Source organism: Beta vulgaris, chromosome 8 (genome assembly GCF_026745355.1).
Source record: "Beta vulgaris subsp. vulgaris cultivar EL10 chromosome 8, EL10.2, whole genome shotgun sequence".
NCBI lineage: Eukaryota > Viridiplantae > Streptophyta > Magnoliopsida > Caryophyllales > Amaranthaceae > Beta > Beta vulgaris.
In genome coordinates, this window is record NC_079209.1 from 31,344,011 (window position 1) to 31,368,196 (window position 24,186).

The window sequence follows — 24,186 nt, forward strand, 5'->3', positions numbered from 1 at the left end:
AGGTAAACAAGACAAAGCCAAATAGGACAAAAAAAATACGCGTCAGTCTAGTATAAAACTGAGTATAAAATGTACTAGATAAGTAACACATTTGTTAGTTCGCAACACTTTTCATTTCGAAAACTCCATCACTAATAATTCAAGAATAACTCCTTAAGAATAAATTATTTTCAAACACTTTCATAATAATTCAAGAATAACCTTTTGAGAACAAACTATTTCCAAACACTTGAATAATAATTCAAGAATAACCTTTTAAGTATTTCCGAACACTTGAATAATAATTCAAGAATAACCTTTTAAGAACAAACTATTTCCAAAGAACTTGGATTATAAATAATCTTGAAAAAAATTCCTCTTCTTAGCTCCCCTTTTATTTTGCTAAGTGCGCACACCCCCCAAGCTAGTCATCCCATCACGGAGCTATATCAAGGGGTAACTAAAATAGCCAACAAGTGGACTTTGAAGTTCTTGATGTTAATCAAGCGGAAATAATAATAATATGACTTGTAAGTCATGAATAAACCTCTTTTCCTCATAAATAACTTTTTGAACATTCAAAGTTCATAAAAATCAATCAATCTTTCCTTGTAAAAATAATTTAATATTCCAAAAAGGACAACAAAAATTCTATATATAAAAATGAGTGATAAAATCATTCCTTCTTTTCACTTTCAAGAGTGAATAGTAAAATATTGTAACCATTTTAACTCAAATTTCAAAACCAATCCAACCAGTAAATCAATAAACAACTTCATCACATAAAATCACATTTCAAAAGATCTAGCTACATAACGTACCTTGATCTTGCACAAAGAGTATACTAGTAACTCCACTTAGTCTTAATCGTGAACGATCTCCTAACAAATCAATAATATTAATATCTAATAAGTAACTTATCACATGAACTTAATCATGAATTCAAACATGAATAACCTATCATGAGCATAATATTTTTGAGTAAGAAACATGGAAAATCTTTCTTTTTTTTTCACCCAGAGAAAATTGGAACTTGGATAAAAAATATAAAAAACTAGAATAGAGAAGAAGAGAAAGAAGAACCTTGAAGTAAGAGAGTATGGGTTCTCCAAAGTTCAACTGTCAAATGAATGATTGAATCACAACCCATTCGAGCACGACCATGCATTTTACAGTTTAAACTCTCTGAGAGACCCAACACAACATTCCTATGTAATAGTCAAAGTGTACTAGTCACCAATGTAAGGAATCAACTGAGTCTCCGAAGTTGAGTACAATGCTGCATCAGAAGCAGCAAAAGAAGCCGTCTGGATAAAGAAGTTCATTTCTGAATTAGGAGTGGTTCCTGGTATTGCTAGTGCTTTGGATGTTTATTGTGATAACACTGGAGCTATAACCCAAGCAAAAGAACCAAGATCACACCAAAAATCCAAACATGTACTCAGGAGATTTCATCTGATTCGAGAGATAGTTGATCGAGGAGATGTTAGGATATGTAAAGTTCATACGGATAACAATGTTGCAAATCCGCTTACTAAGCCACTTTCTCAGCTGAAACATGAGACTCATACTTCAGCTATGGGAATTAGGAACATTGGAGAATAACCTATATTTGTATTTAATATTGAACGTAGCTCATTATTGAAATAAAAGGTTTATGTTTATTATTTTATAAATATGTGTTTGTTTAAATTCAGTTTACTATAAAACAAATGTCCAAAGTAATCAGTTGTGGTCAATAGGATGTTGAGTACAAGGACTTAACCATGGAACCCTTTTAAGTGAACTAAAATGATTACCTAATCCTTAATTAGGTCATTAAGTAGGTACATTAATGACCTATCATGATTAGTTTATAGATTGATTGATGATCATGTTTCATGGATTATAGGGGCCTTGTATGTCTAATCAATTATATTAATGTGAATTGGTGAATACACATTGGATTTGACCCACATAGAGAAATCTTTAAGAGGTGAATGTCATAAGTTTCTCTAAAATATAAATGAGTTGATTCCTCAGACTTGAGTTTACCACTGATTCCTTATATTGGTGACTAGTACACTTTGGCATTATCAAACGTCGTGCCGTAGAAGGATACTATAAAGGCAATGTACATGTTGCTATAAGTCGTGTGAAGGATAGAGGGTAAATAAGATGGAATTATCCTTCTATTACATAGGAATGTTGTTTTGGGCCTCTCAGAGTGTTTAAACTATAAAATGCATGACCGTGCTCGAATGGATTGTGATTCAATCATTCGTTTGACAGTTGAACTTGGAGACTGAGCAATATATTGGACTTCATAAGGATGACAAGATTTCTTACCTTATTATCATATACAACAATAAAAAGACAAAGGAATTATAAAGCACCACTTGCTCTAGGACAAGTGAGAGATTGTTGGAGTATGTCCTACGATCAAGTGCATAACTCAAAAGTTTTAAATTATTAATTATATCCAATATAGTTTAGGTAGTCATGATACTTTGCTAGAAGCCAATCTTGACTTGTAATATTAATAAATAATTTAATATTTACTACTGAACTTGTTTGGACCTACAGGGTCACACCTAAACTACAATGTCGATTAATTAGTCTATTGGAGACTAATATTATTTGATAATACAAATAAATACTCTATTGCTAAAATAAAATGAGATAATTGTAATATCTTATTATTTAGTACAATATCAAGTATAGGGATAATTGATTGTGCTAATCTTTGATTGATTGGAATTAATTAATTTAATGAGTAACAACATCAATCATGTGATGATTGATTACCCATAAATAAAGAAAGCAATATATTATCCTTTTTGAAAGGATTTGCACGCATATATCAAGGGTGATAATTTAAGAATTTTTTCGACCATTCATTACATTTGTGCATTGCTTACCCGTGAAATAAAAGAAAGAGAGTGAGAGAAAATTTTGCTCTCTAAAATTTTACAAGTGAGTATTACATCAAAACAATTAGTTATTTTAAGGTTTTAGCAAATCTAAAAGTCTAATCTTCATTGTGGTGGTGGACTACTTGTGGAGGGATTTCATTTGAGATTCTAGAGTTAACATCAACGAGGCACGCTACAAAGGTACAATAACTTAACTCCCTCCTGTAGATTCATTATAGTATTTTTAGGATGTTCTTGGATTTGTAAAAATTGTTTGTATTTCCGCATCGTAAATCTTATTATTTTAATTAGCATGTTTTTTTTTACTAGGATTTAATACCAAAAACTTAACAAATTCAATTTTGGCCCATATTCTCGCCAAAACAATCTAAAATCAGTGAAAATATTAAAATACCCGACCCTTTGCTTAAAATATTTTTCTTTAGAAAATAAATATAAAATAAATATTTAATTATTTAAATAACTACTAAAAAATATAGGGTATTATAGTCTACCCCCCTCAAAAGAAGTTTCGACCTCGAAACTTAACACAAAAGCCATAACACTTTCCAAAAAGGGATTAAAATCTCAAAATTGCAGTTTCTTACTCAAATGCTTATGTCTAAAATGCATATAATGACTCAAAAAACATGCTAAAATGCAATAATTATAGTAAAATCTTGAAACTCTATCGCATTCTACCCCCCTTAAAAGGAGTTACGATCCCGTAACTCAACTAACCTCATAATACAACGTTGAATATTTCTTGTGCATATCCGCTTCTGCTTCCCATGTTGCTTCCTCACTCTGATGGTTTGACCATAATTCTTTGACTAATCTTACATTCTTAGTTCGATTACTTCTAATTTTATTATCAAGGATTCTTACAGGTCTTTCCTCGTAAGTCAAACTATCATCTAATTCAATATTCTCGGGTTGCAGCACATGAGACAAATCCGGAATATACTTCCTTAACTGAAATATATGGAAAACATCATGGACTCGACTTAAATCATTTGGCAAATCCAACTTATATGCCACTTTTCCGATCTTCTTTGACACCTCATATGGCCCAATATACTTTGGGCTTAACTTTCCCTTCTTCCCAAATCGCATCACCCCTTTCATTGGAGATATTTTCAACAATACCTTCTCCCCAACCTGAAATTGTTCATCCCTTTGCTTCCAATCAGCATAACTCTTCTGCCGATCTTGAGTTGCCTTGATATTTTCTTCAATCACTTTCACTTGCTTCACCATCTCTTCGAGGAACTCGTGTCCAAGCACCACAGTTTCACTAATATCATTCCAGCAGACTGGACTTCTACATTTTCGACCATATAAAATCCTCTAATGGAACCATACCAATACTTGCATGATGATTGTTGTTGTAGGAAAATTCTATCAAATCCAAGAAATCCTCCCACGAACCCTGGTAATCCATAACACGAGATCGCAACATATCTTCTAAAGTCTGAATTGTTCGTTCTGTTTGCCCATTTGTAGCTGGATGAAAAGTTGTACTCATTAACAAATTCCAAAGCCTTCTGCAAACTCTGTTAAAAGTTGGACAAGAGCCGTGAATCACGATCGAAAACAATGTCCTAAGGCACACCATGATATATCACCACCCACTTCACATATGCTTTAGCCAATTGAACATTTGACCAAGTATTTTTTAATTCATAGGTCTAAAAGTTGCAAATTTAATTCAACAATATACCACTACCAAATTGTATCATTTCCATCCTTAGTTCTTGGTAATGTAGACACAAAATCCATTGATATAGAATCCCATTTCCAACTTGGAATATCCAGAGGTTGAACCTTATCTTGCGGGCTCTTGTACTCAAACTTGACCTTTTGGCACGTGAGACACTTAGCCATGAACTCTGCTACCTCTAGCTTCCTGTTTGGCCACCAGAACGTTTGCTTCATGTCCATATACAACGTATCACCACCTGGGTGTTCTGAATAAGGTGAGCTATGAGTTTCGTCCATTAATTTTCACTTCAACTTTTTCTCAATTACTTGGTATAAACCACCTCCCCTTGAACCAAATACTTCTATCATCGGCTATCTTGAAATTCGACACCCGACCATCCTGGATCTTCTCTCGAATCTTTTCTAAGTTTCACCCTTTGATTGACCCTCCCTAATCTCATCATAGATTGAGGGTTGAACCGACAAAGAACCCAACAATTCTTTAACAACTCCTTCTTCTAGTACCTCTAATGATAGTTTTGAAACTTGTCACATAACTGATTGGCAGCACCATTGCATTAACTGAATGACTCGACTTTACGACTCAATGCACCAGCAATAACATTAGCTTTCCCTTCATGACACTGGCTCTCCAAATCATAATCCTTGATCAACTCTAACCACCTCCTCTACCTCATGTTCAACTCCTTCTAAGTGAAAATATAGAATCCCATAGGAAAATATGGCCCAATTTTTTTTTTTGGTTTTCTAAATTTTTTTGAATAGGATTTAATACCAAAAGCTTAACCAATCCAATTTTGGCGCCATATTCCGGCCAAAATAATTTAAAACCAATGAAAATACTAAAATACCCTTTGCTTAAAATATTTGTTTTCGAAAATAAATATTTAATTATTTAAATAAATACTAAAAATATGGGGTATTACACTTGAAGACTGAATTGAGAGATGTTTGTAGGCAAAGAAGATACCTTCTAGCAGAGAATGACTCACTTAGGGTGAAGTGCAAGACTCTAATCTCTAAACTGAAGCATGTGATGAACGAGGAAATGAATAAGAAGAAGAAAAGGACCATGATGCCCACTGTGGTTGTATTGACGGTAGTATTGAGTTTGATAGGTTCAATGGCTATGTTAATCTAGAGTTTGTTAGTAGTAGGTGCGTGGCTTAAGAATGATGGATGTATGAATTTATTGTTTCACTCCAAAATTTCTAATGAACTTATGACTTTTGTCATGTTTATGTAACCAACTATCTATCAATGAAAAAAGTGTTTGAACATTATCTTTGCATTTTAATTCAATGTGTAAACATTATGTGTTGTGCCAAATACAAAGTATTTGTTTGTTCAACACAAAAACAGAATTGCCTGGCATTAAATATTATGTTCATTACATTAGAACAAAGTGCAAGTATGATTCTCCTCTACAAATATCGTTAAACTATTACAAAGGGCACCTTGGACGCAACTTGGATAACCTGGTCATTGGACTTTGCTGAGTTGCACCACTTGTTTGTTGTGTAATAGCTCTATTTTTAATAGGGTTTATTAAAAGCTAATTATATTTATAATGTTAATTATATTTTGGAAACTCTTTTCATTATTTGGGTTAGAGTATGAATATTTATTTTTGTCGGGTTTGTAATATATTTATTTGTTTAATTTTATGAAATTTATTTTTAGGAAAAATTGACAATAGAGGTCTGAACTTTGGGTGATAATTTTTAAAAGGTCTCAACTATTGATTAACTTGTGTAGGTCCCAACTTTAGGGGGTCTTAACTTTTAGCGAGCCTCGACAACTTAAAACTGAAGATTTTTTTTTAAATCTCATCTAGTTCCTACATCCCTCCCTCAATTAACCCTTCTGATGTAACCCATGTTTTACAAGTGATGACATATTAAGCCAGATTTAAGTCACTAAGGCCCGCTAAAAGTTAAGACCCCCTAAAGTTGGGACCTACCCAGGTTAATCAATAGTTCAGACCTTTTAAAAATTATCACCCAAAGTTCAGACTTTTATTGTCAATTTTTCCATTTTTTATTATATATTTTGGATTTTAGTTATTTAAAAGTTGTTGAGTGGTATTTGTCGAAAATGGAAAACTAGAGTCGATTTCCATTTTTATCTTTCCTTTGTCGGTTTAACTTCTTAGAAACAAAGCCCAACCCACTTTTTGTTTCTCACGTTATTTCTCAAACCCCAAAAATGGAAAACATCAAACCCCAATTCTCTCTCTCTAAGAGTATGTACAATGGGGCTCTCCAACTAGCTCTCCAACTAGCTCTCCAAGGAGAGAGAAAATGGAGAGCCACCTCTTACCCAACAATGGGGCTCTTGGGTGTGTCTTGGGTGTCTCTCCATGGAGACACTTTGCCAAAGGGCTCTTGGGGGAGATACCATTTGGGTTGATGGAGAGATGGCTCTCCAATGTGTGGGACCCACTTTTTATTGTAATTACTTCAATTCTTTTTTCTTCATGCAACCATTTAATGATCTTTTCTATAAAAATTATAAAAAAGATGGTAATAATTATTATGCCAACAAGTATAATTTTCCTTTATCTATAAAATGAGCCTAATATTGGATATTTAAAAATTAGTTTTTCATGTTGTAGGTTAATTCTTCATTCCATGCCAAATTTATGAAAATTAAATATTAGCACTCATAATTATATTGTTTTTTAAAAATTCTACTTTGCTTAAATTATGAAAAAGATTAATTTGTAATTATATTTAATTTACATGAATAACTTAATTTATATAACTTTGATCATAATATGAAATGAGGTTCATTTATTGACATGGGGACCACAAAATAATGAAAAGTTGAATGGAGAGCTCTTTAAAGGGTTTTATTGTTGTTGGGTGTTTTTAAACATGGCTCTTGAGAGTAGCTTGAAGAGAGAGAATAGGAGAGAGAGTGTGGAGAGCTAGTTGGAGAGACACCAACCCGATCTCCCTCTTCTCTCTCACGGTGTTGCACCACCACCACCATCTCGCTCTCACCAACCTGTCTCGTCGGAGCTCCTTTTGTTGTTGTCGGTGTTATGATGCTGCTTGCCAGAGTCTTGTTTCTCACGAACGCCACTCATGCCGCTAGACCCGTCGCACCACCAGTCTTTTGCGGCCTCGCCTCACTTGCTGCCGGTGCTTTTTGTCCCCGCTACTCGGAGATTGTCTTTTTTGTGTATCCTCTGTTCGTCCCTGCTCCTTAGAGCAGAGGTAATTCATCCCTTTTAATCTCACTTTGTTCGATTTTTGAGTTCACCAATCCAATTCCCAAGCGCAAGTATAACCCTTGTTAATTAGTATAAGGTTGAGCCTAAAACATACTCGTTTTGTAAACCATGTAAGGCTAATTCGTTAATCGAACGTAACTATTGGGTCTTCATCTGATTTGTTAAGTGAGTCACTTGGTTTGATTTATGATAGGCGAATCTCGCATAAGCTAAGAGGCTAAACTAATTTTGTATTTGTTAATTTAGCTAAATCATTTAGTTCAATTTGATGCTTTTATTGGACCGATCGCCTCACCTTCTTCCTGGATTTGCAAAGCAAAAATCAGATTTCACGAAGTTTACTTGTGTGATTATTTGCAATAATAATTGAGATTAAAGTTAGAATAGTTATTGTTATTATTGTTGGTGTTAGGATTGTTCCTAAGATAATTTGAGCATCACTGTTAATTATTGAATTATTGTTGGAGTAATAGGATCTAGCTTATGGGATTCATATTAATTTGTTGATGTTCAAGGTATAGTAATGAAGTAAGATTGGTGAATGGGATTATATTAGGAGTTTATTAATTATTGTTATTATTGTGAGGTAAATTATTGGAGAATGATTATGGAGTTAAGTCTCACTTGGAGATCAAGATTAATGAAGGAGATTATGTTGTAATTGGAATGAGTTCATGTAACTTTTACATTCGGCAAAATAATTTGCTCATGTCGTTCCGTGTGCGGATCTCTTTATTTTGATAAATAACTTCATACTGTGGCCATAGTTATGAATGTGTTGATTGTGGAACCATTATTGAGTAACATGAATACGCAATTGTTTTGGTGGCTTAGTTTATGAACTGAAACTATAAAGTGGGCAAGGTGTGGGTGGAGGATGGTTACTCTTTTGACCTGATATGGTCGGCTATGCTCCATACGAACCTTGAGGGTAGTATTGCTGTGCTTCATACAAACTTTGGAGGCGGCGGTTGTCCGAGTCTTGTACTTGCCACTGATTTGTTTAAGAGAAGGAGTTACATAATGAAATGATTTGAATAGGAATGTTTATAACAGGATGAAGTAAAGGTTACAAGTTTTTCACTCATTTTGGAATTTTGTTTGTTTTGTATTTCTTCCCTAAATTTGTAGGTCGGGTATTAAGAGCCCGAGAATGGAATTGGAGCAAGATTATGATGTCATTGTAGGTTATAAATTAAGTTAATATTCAGATAGCTTATTTGAGAATAGTTATTTATAATTTGTTGTATATAATTTTGGGGAATTTTAGTCAAGTTATTAGTGTAATTAAGGATATTTTATTGCTGAGATTTTATTTAATTAATAGCTAATTCTAGATTACGGATGTCGTGTCTGTTTGGCTAGCAGCTCGAGAGAGCGGGTTGTTACAAGATGGTATCAGAGCAATCTTGCGACCGTATGCTGAGATGGCTACCTAGAGAGGGTAAAAGATTCTTGGGATAATTTGAAATCAATTTTGGTTATTAGTGGCTGAGAATTGACGATTGGACATTAACAAAGTTGAAAGTTAAGTAAATTAGTGGTTGCGCTTTTGTGTGTGCTATATGATTTCTTTACGTGAAGGTGTAATGCCTTGTAATTGTTTATGATGTTGTGTATGTTAAGAAAATTGTATGATTGCTTAAGTAAAAGAATTTCAAACGAGGTCTATGTAAATGAGATGACTGGAATCCTATGCCGAAATTTTTTGCCCCTTTTGTTTTCTTTGCTCTTCGATTCTAAAATCGAGTTGAAGTTCAGATGTAAAGGATGATGGTAAAAATTGAGATTGGATGCCTGATATCTTACGAGTTTGAGACTTTGATTTCCTGAAATAATTATTTGCAAGTTTCAAGGACATAAGTTTCAATAAGGGTGGTAGTATGTAATAATCCTACTTTTAAAAGGGTTTATTAAAAGCTAATTACATTTATGAAGTTAATTATGTTTTGGAAACTCTTTTTATTATTTGGGTTAGAGTAAGAATATTTATTTTCGTTGAGTTTGTAATTTATTTATTTGTTTAATTTTACGAAGTTGTTTTTTATTATATAATTTGGATTTTAGTCATTTAAAAGTTGTTGAGTGGTATTTGTTGAAAATGGGAACCTAGAGGCGGTTTTCATTTTTATCTCTTCTTTGTCGGTTTAGGTTCGTAGAAACAAAGCCCAACCAACTCTTTGTTTCTCATGTTATTTCTCAAACCCTAAAAATGGAAAACATCAAACCACAATTCTCTTTCTCCAACCCATTCACCATCTTTTCTCTCGCAGTGTTGCGCCACCACCACCATCTCGCTCGCACCAACCTATCTCGCCGGAGCTCCCATTTTCCCCTACTCGCGTCGGTGTTGTGGCGGTGGTGTAGTTATTATTTTGTTGCTGTTATCAGTGTTGTGATTCTGCTGGCAAGAGCCTGTTGCTCGACGAATGCCGCCAGACCCAGCGCACCACCAATCTTTTGCCACCTCACCTCACTTGATGCCGGTGCTTGTTGTCGTTGCTGCTCGGAGATCGTCTTTCTAGTGTCTCCTCTGTTTATCCTTGCTTCTTAGAGCAAAGGTAATTCATCCATTCTAATCTTAAGTTAACAGATGTTAAATAGTATGAGGTTGAGCCTAAAACAGATTCATTTTGTAAACCATGTCAGGCTAATTCGTTAATTGAATGTAACTATTAGGTCTTCATCTTATTTGTTAAGTGAATCGCTTGGCTTGATTTATTATGGGTAAATCTTGCATAACGTTGTGTTTTCACTATGAATATTTTGATGATGATAAACACCCTATGCTAGAACATGAATATTTGTAACAGTGATCAAGCTATGAAGATTCCATGATTTGAAGAGAAGGAAGCTTAAGTCTAGTTATATTGAATTCATGTACATGTAATGTAATTAATATATTAGAACTTTATGTTAAAATTAGAAAATATGAAATTGATATGATTAAATGTTTTCTTTGAGTGAAGAAAATAGATGATCATATTAATTCCATGTTTATATGCATTAAAGAAAAAGAAGGGAGAGTTTTTATAAAACAAGGTGTTTGGGCTCAATCATGGGCTCGCCTAATATCTACACAACATCATCAGAATTAACCAGACATGTAGCACGGTGGGTCTCACTTGGGAGTTGACCTAGTTTCAGGTTGCTTAGGGATCCACTAATGGGGCTGAAATGGCTAATTGCCTGAAAAGGCAACATAACCATTGATCCCAAGAAGCCCATCCCATCAATGTTTCTCGTATACACTAGTGGAAAAAAGCAGAAGGGTTGCGCTGAAAATGACATGTAGGGCTGCGCTTTTTGACAGCAGCCCTTTCCATAGCAGCCCTTCACTTTTCAAGTAGGGTTGCGCTAGTCAGGCGCAACCCTTCACAAAGAAGGGCTTCGCTTTTTACTAAAAAGCGCAGCCCTTCTATGACAGAAGGGCTGCGCTAGTTCCAACTAGCGCAACCCTTCACTGATTTTTTTTTTTTTTTGCATCACAGCAGCACATCACAGCAGCACAACACAACAGCACAACACAACAGCACAACACAACATCATCCTGCATGCATCACAGCAGCCCTAACCACCCTCACACCCACCCCTGCCCACCCTCCACTGCCCACACTCACACCCCACTGCCCCCCTCCCCACTGCCCCCCTCCCAGCCCCCACCCCCACCACTGCCCCTCCCAGCCCCCACCCCCACCACACTGCCCCACCCCACTCCCCCTTCCCAGCCCCCACCCCACACCAGCAGCCCCCACCCCACCCCTACCCCCACCCAAAACCTCCCTTGGACAAATAAAATTGCAAATTGCAGTACGATGATATATGACAAGTGGAGAGGTAATAATTAACTTCAAATATATTTAATAATGTAAAAAGTGTACATAGGATTGATAGAAACTAGTACATTCGAGCTAAATCTCATCCTATGGAATCATCGGTAATGTGGGACGCCAATTATCCCGAACTTCATCAATTTCTTCTTTGGTGAAGTTCCTCAAACGTGGTGTGGAATTCGCATAAACCTTGCAAAAAAACCAAGGAATAAACACATATATAAGAATTCAATCATATTACCGTAGTTAGTACTTCTAAAAATGACATATACCTTCCTGAAATTCAATCAAAATCAAATGCAAGCCTAAAAGTCTACACACTAGTTATAATATATCTCATATAATCATGTTCAAAGAAAATTTGGGGTTAAATGACTTAATAAGTACATTTTGGGAGCGAAAAGGCCAAAATAGGTAGGAAATGGCCTTTTTGTTCCCGAAATGCAACCAACAACAAATGCAAGCCTAAGAATCTACATACTAGTTATATTATGCCTCATATAATCATGTTCAAAGAGAATTTGGGGTTAAATCACTTCATAAGTACATTTTGGGAGCGAAAAGGCCAAAAATAGGCCGAAAATGGCCTTTTCGTTCCCGAAATGCAACCAACAACATATGCAAGCCTAAAATCTACATACTAGTTATATTATGCCTCATATAATCATGTTCAAAGAAATTTGGGGTTAAATCACTTGATAAGTACATTTTGGGAGCGAAAAGGCCTAAAATAGGCCGGAAATGGCCTTTTCGTTCCCGAAATGCAACAAACAACTATGCAAGCCTAAGAATCTACATACTAGTTATATTATGCCTCATATAATCATGTTCAAAGAGAATTTGGGGTTAAATCACTTCATAACTACATTTTGGGAGCGAAAAGGCCAAAATAGGCCGGAAATGCAACAAACAACAATTGGAAACCTAAAAGTTACATACTTTCGAAATACCAACATCTTTGCAATAGTTGACGATATCGAGCATGAACCTCATGACGTAATACCCACACGCACGTCCACCTTCTTGTACCGGACACTAAAATTCACCAAAGATGCAATAAATGACATGTTAGATGTGTATTATGTGTTTCTATAAAAGGATGCAAAAAATTACTCATGTTACCTCGACTAAATACCAAACAGGAGGTTTTGGTTGTCGAAGTCCAGATGCAGTAACTTTTCATCACACTACATCAATACATTATTATAAGATTAGATGTACATTTAATATTTAATAAGCTAAGTGTGCATATAGTTTCGATTAGGCTACCTATTTAACAATGATTTGACTAGTAAGGACCGTATTGTTCCTTTACGCAAAGAATCAAAGTGGTAGACTTCGTTACGTGACAAACATATTGCAATCAGTGTCCAATGGTTCCTACAACAATAAAAATGTTATTATTATCGTAGAACAACTAATAGGTCAATTTAATTAAAGTAATAAAAAGTGAGTTTAAGAAGCATACGATTCAATGTAAGGAAGAAGAATGATCTTATATCCAATACGAGAAATGCGTTCAAAGAATCCTTGAGATATGCTTTCACCTCCTTTTCGTTTTGTACGCAACTGTTATCTCGTACAAAGCTTGGACATAACCAACCAAACATTGGCTGACTAGATGCCTCAAACATTGTATAATAGCCTGAGAATTCATATTGATAAAAATAAAACTTACTTATTATGGAAGTTATATTAGTTGGATTGAATACTACTTAATTAAGGCATATATGTATATTTATTAATTTAATATACTAATAAAGTATTACCTCATGAATGTTTGTATCATGGAAACATTCAACTCTTCTCAAGTAAGAATTCTTTAATATACCTTAGAAATGAAGGTCGATGTTTCCTCAATGTAGTGGAATTGGTGGTCCGACAACTTAATCTCAATCATTGCTTCATCGTCTGCATCGCTAACGCACTCATGTAGCCAGAAGCACGGTTGAGTAAGGCCTTGCACCACCTCCATATCCGTAATGAGTGGAGACTTTGCCGTAGAAACATTTACTTTCTCCACTTGGGCACGTCGGCCTCCCTGAGGTGAAGCTACCTTCTTTCCCTTCCTGTCGGCCTTCCCCAACCCTAGTAATTAGTTAAATTAAAAATATTACTGACAATCATATATAGGAACTATAAAAGAAAACTATGTATATAACTTATGTTAATCATTGTACCTGATTGATAACCGCACCAATGCACGCGGCCATAGAAATAACTGCCAAGGGCATCAGTCAATAACTGTACACCAACTTCTGCATTCGGCAGCGGAAGAGGAAATGCTTCGAAACCGGGCACAATGTCTGAAACGCTGACCACATAGTGAATATCAGCGACTGGCTGGTTGTGCAATCGTACCCGGTCCCTAGGGGGCTGTGCAGATCCATAAGCAACGATAATGAAACTACCATGACCATCTCCTTGATTTAATAGCTCACATGGTGTCTCTTCCTTTAAAAAAAAACTCTATTCATAGTTAGTCTATGAAACAACATATATATAGTAAGAACTATGATTAGAACAATAGTTGTGATATTAAATGATTACCGTGAACTCCGGATCTGGATGAGGCTGCGTAGGAACAGGCTGCGTAGGAACACTGCCCTGCGAGAAAGCACCAAAAGTCGGTAAGCCCATCTGCGCCAAAATGGCGTTGAAATTCTGAGTCATCTCCACTGAGCTCCTCCCGAATTGGGCTTTCATAGCCTCCACATCTATGGAAGCTGCTGAATTGACACTAGAGGCACTGGATTTTGACACTGGAGGCACTGGATTTTGACGTACAGGTGTATTGATCACCAGACACCTTTCTGACCCCGAGGCGGACACTCCTACGCCCCTCACACGTCCATACTGGTCCCGTCCTAGAGTCTCGTGTAAGGCATCAACTTGTCCTCTAGGAGTGAACTCACCAGTTGCCTCCTTTTCCTTCAAGCCAATCTGCATAAGGATAAGAGAAAATACTCGTGAGCGCACAAGTTATATTATTATGTATACCTTATCAAAAACTTATAATATGTACTTACAATGGCATTAGCTATCTGTTTTGTTCCGGGATCAGGTATGACTCTCTGTCCCTTTGCATCAACCCCATGCATGGAACACCACCAATCGAGCGCTCTATCTGGTTGCCGCTGTGCAACTGTCGTCGTAGAGCTAGTGCCCGATGCCGTGGTCGACGCAATCGTGGGGTAATGGTCATACATCCACGATTCTCTCGCCTGACCATACGACTGAGCACCCAGATGGTGATAGTTACCTAGCTTTTGCATTCGCGCTATTTTCTCACGAGATGCCTGAAACACACAAATATAAACAAAGGTTAGATATGGTGTTATACAATAATATTGGATCTAAAAGTATTAAATCTTAGCAAAAAAAAATATTCTTACAACAGCTTCTGGGGTTGTTTTTTGTGCAACAAATGCATGCCACTCCTCAGCTGTGATATGCCTCCATATCTGATATGGAAGCTTGGAGGGCTCCTCAAATGATGTGTCCGGTGAAGCCTCAGAAGAAGGTGTTCTCCCCCTAGATTTTCTTCTTCTTTGTTCCCCGACTTTTCTCCGCTTCGTGATCCACCCCGACACTAGCTTGGCCTTGAAGTCTCGGAACCTCTGGGCAACCGCGGATAGAAACAAATTCTTCTTGCTTTCATTTGGAATATGGAATTGATTCTACAAAGAACGCATTTCACAAATTAGTAAATATTACATAGTATATTTAACTAAAGTGTTAAGATTCTAAACGTAATTGTACCGAATCTTACCATAGTATCTTCCCAAATCATCTTCTTCAAAGACTCGGGGCCTCTTTCCATGAGTGGAGAATGGAGAGCTTATGCATGCAAATCCCAACTTGCATGGCATACTTTTGACGCCATTTTCCACAAGGTTGCCCCAAATGATCGTAATCCAAAGTCATTAGGGTGGGTTTCCCTAGTGACTTTGTAGGTCCCCTTCCTTTCCTCTTTTTCGTCTCCAAGTTCTTACTTGGCCTTTGTAAACCTTTTTCTTCACGGCGAGCCATAACCAATTGCCCCTGTTCCTTTTTGTAATCAAAACACTCATCCTCGGTAGTGTGTTCCGCACTCGTATCCGTATGCACCTCCGCCATGTCCCTGAAAATATACAAACATACGCATTAATAAAAAAAAACACATTTAGTACGAGAAGGGGCTGTTTAGTGGGCAGCAGGGGGCACGAGGGTGTGCAGCAAGGGGTGAGGGGCGTGGGCAGCAAGGGGGAGGGGGGTGTGCACGGGGAGGGAAAAGGCCAAAATAGGCCGGAAATGGCCTTTCGTTCCCGAAATGCAACCAACAACAAATTAAAGCCTAAGAATCTACATACTAGTTATATTATACCTCATATAATCATGTTCAAAGAAAATTTGGGGTTAAATGACTCGATAAGTACGATTTGGGAGCGAAAAGGCCAAAATAGGCCGGAAATGGCCTTTTCGTTCCCGAAATGCAACCAACAACAAATTAAAGCCTAAGAATCTATATACTAGTTATATTATACCTCATATAATCATGTTCAAAGAATATATGGGGTTAAATCACTCGATAAGTACGATTTGGGAGCGAAAAGGCCAAGATAGGCCAAAATAGGCCGGAAATGGCCTTTTCGTTCCCAAAATGCAACCAACAACAAATTAAAGCCTAAGAATCTACATACTAGTTATATTATACCTCATATTTCTTGTAATCGCCCATAATAGTTGCTTTCAGCATGTACATGCGACTTATCTTTCGAGCTTGCATATTGTGTAGACGACACCACAAGTGAAACACCACTATTTTGTTGCGATCTTGACTTCAGATCTTGACGTTCAGTCCAAAACGTATACCCATTAATATCATAACCCTCATAAGAGCGTACAACTTCACGAGGACCAAATGCTAACCACTTGAATGTTTCAGGAACACTTTCATCCAAATCATTGAGTACTCGTTTATGAAACCAATCAATGAAAGTCTTGTTATGCATTTGCGTCAATGCCCTCACTCCTTTTCCAGGATTGCTAACACGTAATTCCTCCATATGTTCACTTTTAAATAAGGATGGACATCTGGTACGTGATGCAATACAAATAAGCCGGATGCTTGAGCAGACCGTCTTTCTTCTTACGATCTGCATGCCACCTCAAATTCTTCGCATCTTCTTTAATTGAGAACATGCGCTTAAATCTAGGTATTATGGGTAGATACCACAACACCTTGGCTGGTGGTCCTTCACTACCTCCAGCTCCTTCACGCTTGTACCTCGATAATCCACAACGTGGACACTCATGTAAATGCTCATACTCATTACGATAAAGCACACAATCGTTAGGACAAGCATGTATCCGCTCGTACTCTAAACCCAAAGGACACATCAGCTTCTTCGCATAATAGTACGACTTTGGCAGTTCATTTCCATCAGGGAGCATCTCAGCTAAAACTTCCAACAACGATGTGAAACTAGAGTCCGTCCAACCAGTGTTCGACTTAATGTTGAACAGAGTTACCACCGCGGACAGTTTGGTGTACTTTGTACAACTTGGATACAACGGCTTTTCAGCAGCCTGAGACATAGACTAAAAAATACGAGGTCGTCTACACGACTGATCTTCAACCTCGTGTATCATCTCGTCTACCCGATCCCTATCATCATCTTCAAGTTCATCATCCAAATTCTCATCCCCTAACTCATCATCATCCTTCTTTTTTTCTTCACATACATCATTCTTTACTCCAGAGCTTCCCATATACCTCCCCTGCTCACCATGCCAAACCCATACGTGGTATTGAGGCCTAAACCCACGACGAAAGACATGCTCCCTAACCACATGTATACTACTAACCTTGCTCACATTTCTACAATCCAAGCCAGGACAATAAAAGTCGACTGCTCCAGAGGATGTTTGATATTCTAATGCACTTCTACAGAATTCCGAGACCCAAACTCAATCGATTCACGACTCCATACATCCAAGTACGATCCATCTCATTCAAGAAGACCACCTCTAATAATTAAACACAACATTCATTATAATAATCAATCATTATTAAAGTACATACACTCACATATTCAAATCACACACGTATACAACAAGCTAAGATAGTGACATGTTCAATTGTATGCATGCAGTCGAAGATCCTTATCACTCCAACCTAACTCATCCTTGGACGTCTAATCTCACTAGTGAATATATGCCAACTTTTCAATTCTAAGGAAAATCCGACAACATTTCCCTACAGTTCTCCAAGTACACAATGTAGATAATTGCTTATCTACATATGTACACAGAGAACAATGTAGAGAAACGGTAAGCCAAGATGTTCCTTAGAATTGAAAAGAAGACACACATTCACCACCTAAGTAAGATCAAACGTCCAAGAACAGTCCCAAACCGGGGACTATTCAAGACTTACTCCTAATGAGTAAGTCTTGAACGGGTATCTAGGCATATATGATGATGATTCAAACAACTTGTAGATTTCATATATAGCTAAATCACATTGCGTTTTCATACAATATCATATCAACAAATATATGTACATATAAATAATACATATATACATCACTAAATTATCAACTTTGTCTACATGTTAAAGTAGTTACCTCTTAACACCAACGACGAGCAATGAAGAGAAAAGAGATACTTGGAACTTTACTTGCCTCCCTTAGCCTCTTCTTCCTACAATTGACAAAACCCACATTGCACATTAACCATTTAATTCAATTAAGAAAAACAAAAGCAACTTAAAAACAAAATTAATTCATACCTAATTAACCACTCAAATGGTGGAGAAGAGAAGAAAAGAGAAGAGAAGAGAAGGGGGGTGGTGCGCAAGGTGGTGGTGCGCAAAGTGGTGGGCACAATGTGGGAGGTGGTGCGCAATGTGGCGGTGCCAATGTGGTGGTGCGCAAAAGTCAATGCGCTCGCTCGTAGTGGTGGAGCAAGGTGTTGGCAGCAGTAGTGGTGGTGGTGCTCGAATTAAGGCAGTAGTAGTGGTGGTGTGGGTGGTGCACTCGAATTAGGGCAGCAGTAGTGGTGGTGGTGGTGGTGGTGGTGCAACACTTGAATTAGGGTAGTGGTGGTGGGTGCAACACTCGAAGAGAAGGGGGGTGCTCGCTCGTAATTTTCTAAGGGAGGGAAATTGAAAGAGGGAAATAGAAAGATACAGTAAATCACGCACTAAGTCAGCAAAAAAAAAAAAAATTGGAAGTAGGGCTGCGCTAGACAAAAAAAGCGCAGCCCTTCTGAAAGTGTAGGGCTGCGCTTTTTTAAAAGCGCAGCCCTTCTAATGTGAGAAGGGCTGCGCTTTTTCATAAAGCGCAGCCCTACTAACTGAAAGGCTGCGCTTTTTTAAAAAATCGCAGCCATTCTGCTATGTAGGGCTGCGCCATTTTAAAAAAGCGCAGCCCTTCATTAATAGGGTTGCGCTTTTATCAAAAGCGCAGCCCTTCTTGCGCAGCCCTTCTGTTTTTTTCCCCTAGTGATAGGAATTTCCAATACTATAAATATCCCCAGTCTCATAAATGAACATGTATTTAATTTTAACCTAACAAACTAGAGCATCTCTCTCTAGACTTTCTCATCAACAGACTTGAGCGTCAGAGAGGCGATCCCGAAACAACTCCCAGGGTAGTCTAATAGTGTTTTCCAGGTTTCCGGCGTATGTACAATCGATTCAGGCGAACACTCTTGGGGTTCAATCCTACTCCGCACACATCAGTAATCATCAATTTCTAGACATAACCAGTTGGACGTCGCCTTTGAGAAGATACAAATAAAGCTACTTCACCTCCACTCAGAAATATTTACCTCATTGTCACTCAGCAATGGCCCCAGCCAAGAGCACTCGCGGTAAATAACCTTTAACACAGGCTCAAAGATCCGAACGGGCACCCTCGCCCTCCCATCATCATAGGTCCGAACGGGTACCTTCACCCTCCATCGGTCTCCCATAGTCCAGACCATCGATCCTAACCAAGAGCAATCCAATGGTGATCGACCAACTCCCTCCTAACAACTGTAAAAAGCCGACCCTCAACCCCTGTTTGCAGCAGATATCACCCTGATAGTTGCTTAGCGTCAACAAACCTTATAGCGTAGCATAATAGATATGCCTATTGCCCTACAACAGGGACATGCTCAGCCTGACCCTCATGTCCTACCCGAGCTTAAGAAACAAGCACTAGTACGTTCCCAAAGGGAAGAACACAACCCCCGCTCCATCCATGGTCAGCCTAGTCGGCAATGACCTGGAGAGAGGGAACCTAGCCAACATGATCGACAGAGATCTATGCAGGTTGAAGGCGACCGACACCCACCCAAAGAGAAACTTGCTCGGCGTGGGAAGGAGACCCATATCTCCAAATCTCCTAGAGGCGACATGAGACACAAACCCATAAATGCTCGACATTTCCTCAACCAGAATCACCTTAGTTAGGGGTGTGATGTTAGGCATATTCTAAAAAAGAAAGTCGCTCAATGAGAGGGGCAAGGTGATTTGGCTCAGTCTAGCCCCCCTCGGGTCAACAGTGGAGCACTTGAGTTCATGATCCCATTTAGCCAAGAAATCCTAGAAGCACTTAGTTTAGAGAAAATCAAAACGCCAACCATTGAACCATTTGCACACCTAACCGACCCGGATGATGACATGGCCACGTACAGATCTTAGAGGAGAGTTTAGACCAACTGTGAAGCTACTTGGTGTCGTCTATGCCCTACTACACTCAAGGGCCTCACCCTAAATTGGTTCCAAGAACTGCTTGCACGCTTCATAACCGACTTCTCACTATTTGAGGAGCTATTCATCCACCAGTTCGTAGCAGGAAAAAGGTGGAAAAAGTCCAGTCTTCACCAGATGGTGGTAAAACAGGAGAAAAATGAAAGCCTGGTCGACTACATGAAAAGATTCAAAGAAGAATCACTGAAAGTTTTAGACTTACAAGATGTGGTAGCATTCGCCGCCCTAATGTCTGGACTCCAACCTGATTGGTTGAGATGGTCCTTGGCCGAAAATAACTCGGACGACGAAAGTAAGAAGAGAAAGGAAGAAGAAAACCACAAGGACCAGCTAAAACAACAAAAAACGAGAGGTCGAGAGCCAGTGGTGTGAGTACCACAAAGACTGTGGACACACCACCAAGGATTATAGAGAACTCAAGCAGTCCCTTGATAGCCTGGCAGATCAAGGCAATTTGAACCGCTACCTCAAGCACACAAGCGACGAGAAGGGCAAGCATAAGGTGGGTCAGTCGAACAACAAAGACACCAAAGGATTCATTGGGGTCATAGCAAGTGATTTTCCATCAAGAGGCCTAACCAACCGACCTCGCAAAGCCCACCTACATAGTCTCAAGCACCATTGACGTCCACCACCCACGACCATACTGCCCCGTAATGAACTTTGGGGCATCCAGTCGGACCCTACACACACCCTACGACACCCCCCTAGTAATCAAACTGTAAGTGGCTAACTGATAAGTGCCTATTTATACATATTTTTACCCTCTAATATAATACTTTTAGTGTCGTCTATTGAGTTATATGAGTTAAATAATATACTTTTAGAATATTTCGGTTTAATTGCTTGATAATTATTTTTAGTGTTTAAAAGATGAATTTGTGTCTATATTAATTATTTATTGATAACCTATGTGAATAAAATTCGGAAAGATGCACTAAATTCGAGTATTACTAATTCTGCAGGGCTGATATAGTATTTTGGTCATATCTCAATCATATGGAATCAAAACAAGACGATTCAAGTGGCTACGGAAAGCTGAGATCGAGACCTACAACTCCTTAGAAGAAAGCAAGAGCTAATTCAGCTGTTTACTTGGTTGAAATTACACTATATGAAAGCAGCTCATATCTTTTAATTGTATGAAGGAGTTGAAATATTAATGGTTGGGCCCACATGTATTGCAAAGAAGAAATAAATCACGCAGCAAAGGAAAAGAAAAGGGGGCTGAAAGCCCAATTATTCACAAAAAAAAGAAAGAAAAGGATACAAAAAGCCAAATAAAAGGAAAGAAAAGCAGTAGTGAAAAAAAAAGAGGGTTTGGACTTTGGATATAAAAAACCCATGGGAAAATAGAAGGAGGCATTCTTGACGGAGGAAGGCTGATAAAAAATAAAGAGCCGACGGAAGGAATTGAGGAGATACGGAGACCAGAGCCACACGTAGGAGATGAAGGCGGGACGAAACAGAGTGATGGCGGTGGAATTTCATTCCAAAATTCGTCCCTCATGAGTTTTCTCTTTTATCTCTTTTCTTTGTTTTTATGTCTAATTTAGAGTAGTTTTACACTAGTAGGATCATGTAATTGAATCTTGTTATGGGTTTATGAGATTATGATTTATGTTTGTTCAATTAATTAGTTTGATTGGGTATTCACAAAAATTTTATTGAGTTTATAATTTATGAATGTTAATTTTAGATTGATCATTATTCATGGTTATTTGCTTGAATTAACAGTAATATTATTAGGTTGAAGCTTTCTTATCTGATGTTATTGCTGGAATTTTATGTGATATTAATTTTAATATAGTTGCAGCTTTCTGGCTTAATTAAAGTTAACTGATTGGTGCTCTTAAAGTGGTCAAGTTTGTTAATTTAATATATGCTTTCATTGTTAAATTGATATATTTGATTAGGACTGAACTTGCGTGCGTTCACGGGGTTTAGTTAGTATGAATTATAAAGCAACTAATTTTCTTGCGTTCAAGGGATTATTTGTTAACCAATCTATCTACCGACTAGTTAAATGATTTAATGATTAAACCTTATCTCGAGAGGAAATTACATGTATCCTATTAGCTTCTTTATTATATTTTAAAACTGAATTTATTTCCTGCAATTTATATTTTTAATTTTAGTTTAATAGTTTCAGTATAATTCAGATATTTGAAACCCCCCAATTTATAAAATAGTAGTTATATATATAATTAAATAATTAGTTTAAGATAATAACGCAGTCTCTATGGGTTTGACCCTTACTTTCCCTATCTATTTGTTAGAGTTAGTGAGTGATTTATAAATTTAATTTTGTTGCGGAAACGACTCGCACCAAATTTTGGCGTCGTTGCCAGGGACTGTATAATCTATTATTTTAGACTATTGTTTTAGTATTAGTATATATCTAGTTTTTTGTTTAATTCTAGTTTTTTTTGTTGCTTGATCTAATATTTATTTTTTATATTTTGTGTGACTATTAGCTAGTGAAATGGCAGGAGAAGGTGAAAAGAGCTTGAGAGAACATATGTTCAATGCATATGAGACACCCATGAGTGTTATTTTTCCCGCCTTAGAGAAACCATTCAAAGTTGATCCAGGTTTTATCGGAATTCTCCCTAAATTTTATGGTCATGATAAGGAAGATGCTAATAGACATTTACAAGAATTTTCTCTTGCTTGCTCTACTTTGTCGTTAAATGGTAAAGATGATGATGTTATTAAACTTCGTGTTTTCCTTTTTACTTTAAATGATTTAGCTAGAGATTATTTACTTTATCTACCCGTTGGATCTATTATTTCTTGGGATAGCCTTCGGAATGTTTTTCTTGAAAAATACCAACCTGCTAACATAACTAGATTAATAAGGAGACAAATATGTAATATTGAGCAAGATAAAGATGAACAATTGCATGAGTATTGGAAAACATTTAATAAACTTTGCATTTCATGCCCACAACATCGATTGAGTGAGAAAGTCCTAATTGAATGTTTTTATGATGGTTTCTTAGATGACCAGAAACGTTTAATAGATATCGCTAGTGGTGGAACGTTAGTGAATAAAACTCCTGGTGAAGCTAAAGAGTTAATAACTACTATGGCCCTTAATAGTGAACAATATGGGACGAAAAATGATTCTGAAGTGAAAATCTAAAGTCAACTGAAGGAGCAAACTGAACAAATTACTGAATTTAAAGCTGTAGTTGCTAATATTAGTAACCAAGTTTCCAGTTTTAGTACCCAACATGAGTCTTTGGAAAATTTAGTTCAGCAACTAGCTCTACAAATAGGGCAAGTTCACTCTCGTGAGTCTAGTAGTCATGAACAAACTGAGAACCATCTCCACCATCTAGACACCAAAATTGAACGCTTGTGTGCCACACTGAGAAACATAGAGGATAAATTAGATGGACAAGTCTTAGAGAAACCTCCAACTTACTTTTTAGGTGAAACTAATGCCATGATTTTGAACAATGATAAGGACTTGGGTTGTATAAGTGAGGTCGATAATAAATATGAGGTTACCCATGAGGAGTCCAAAGAAACCGATAAGAGAATATGGGATGAGTTTGCAGATTCCGATGATGAGGATGATGAACAGTGGCTAGTGGATTATTACACTAAAGACTCTCAGATTTTACCTTGCTCTTTTGAAAATAATATGGAAACAAAATTGGATGGACTTGTAGCAAAACCTTATGAAGAATCTAAGCAATTGAAGATGTCGGGCATAAGTTAAATTTTAATGAGGTTGCATTGGCAGAAATTGAGAAT

At 37.3% G+C, this 24,186-nt stretch overlaps 2 protein-coding genes across 2 annotated transcripts; both read right to left on the minus strand.

The window, feature by feature from the left end:
• Positions 1-1,208: 1,208 nt before the first annotated feature.
• LOC104901298 (uncharacterized) lies at positions 1,209-4,874 on the minus strand. The gene is made up of 5 exons (XM_010688851.1): positions 4,701-4,874; positions 4,305-4,429; positions 4,023-4,197; positions 1,402-1,530; positions 1,209-1,286 (listed from the first exon to the last, which is right to left on the minus strand). Exons 1-5 carry the CDS (start codon positions 4,872-4,874, stop codon positions 1,209-1,211), a joined length of 681 nt encoding a protein of 226 aa, XP_010687153.1.
• Positions 4,875-13,298: 8,424 nt separating this feature from the next.
• On the minus strand, positions 13,299-14,325 carry LOC130589882 (uncharacterized). The gene is made up of 3 exons (XM_057391509.1): positions 14,223-14,325; positions 13,918-14,126; positions 13,299-13,317 (listed from the first exon to the last, which is right to left on the minus strand). The coding sequence occupies exons 1-3, from the start codon at positions 14,310-14,312 to the stop codon at positions 13,299-13,301; spliced, it is 318 nt and encodes a 105-aa protein (XP_057247492.1). The 5' UTR covers positions 14,313-14,325.
• Between the last annotated feature and the right edge of the window lie 9,861 nt (positions 14,326-24,186).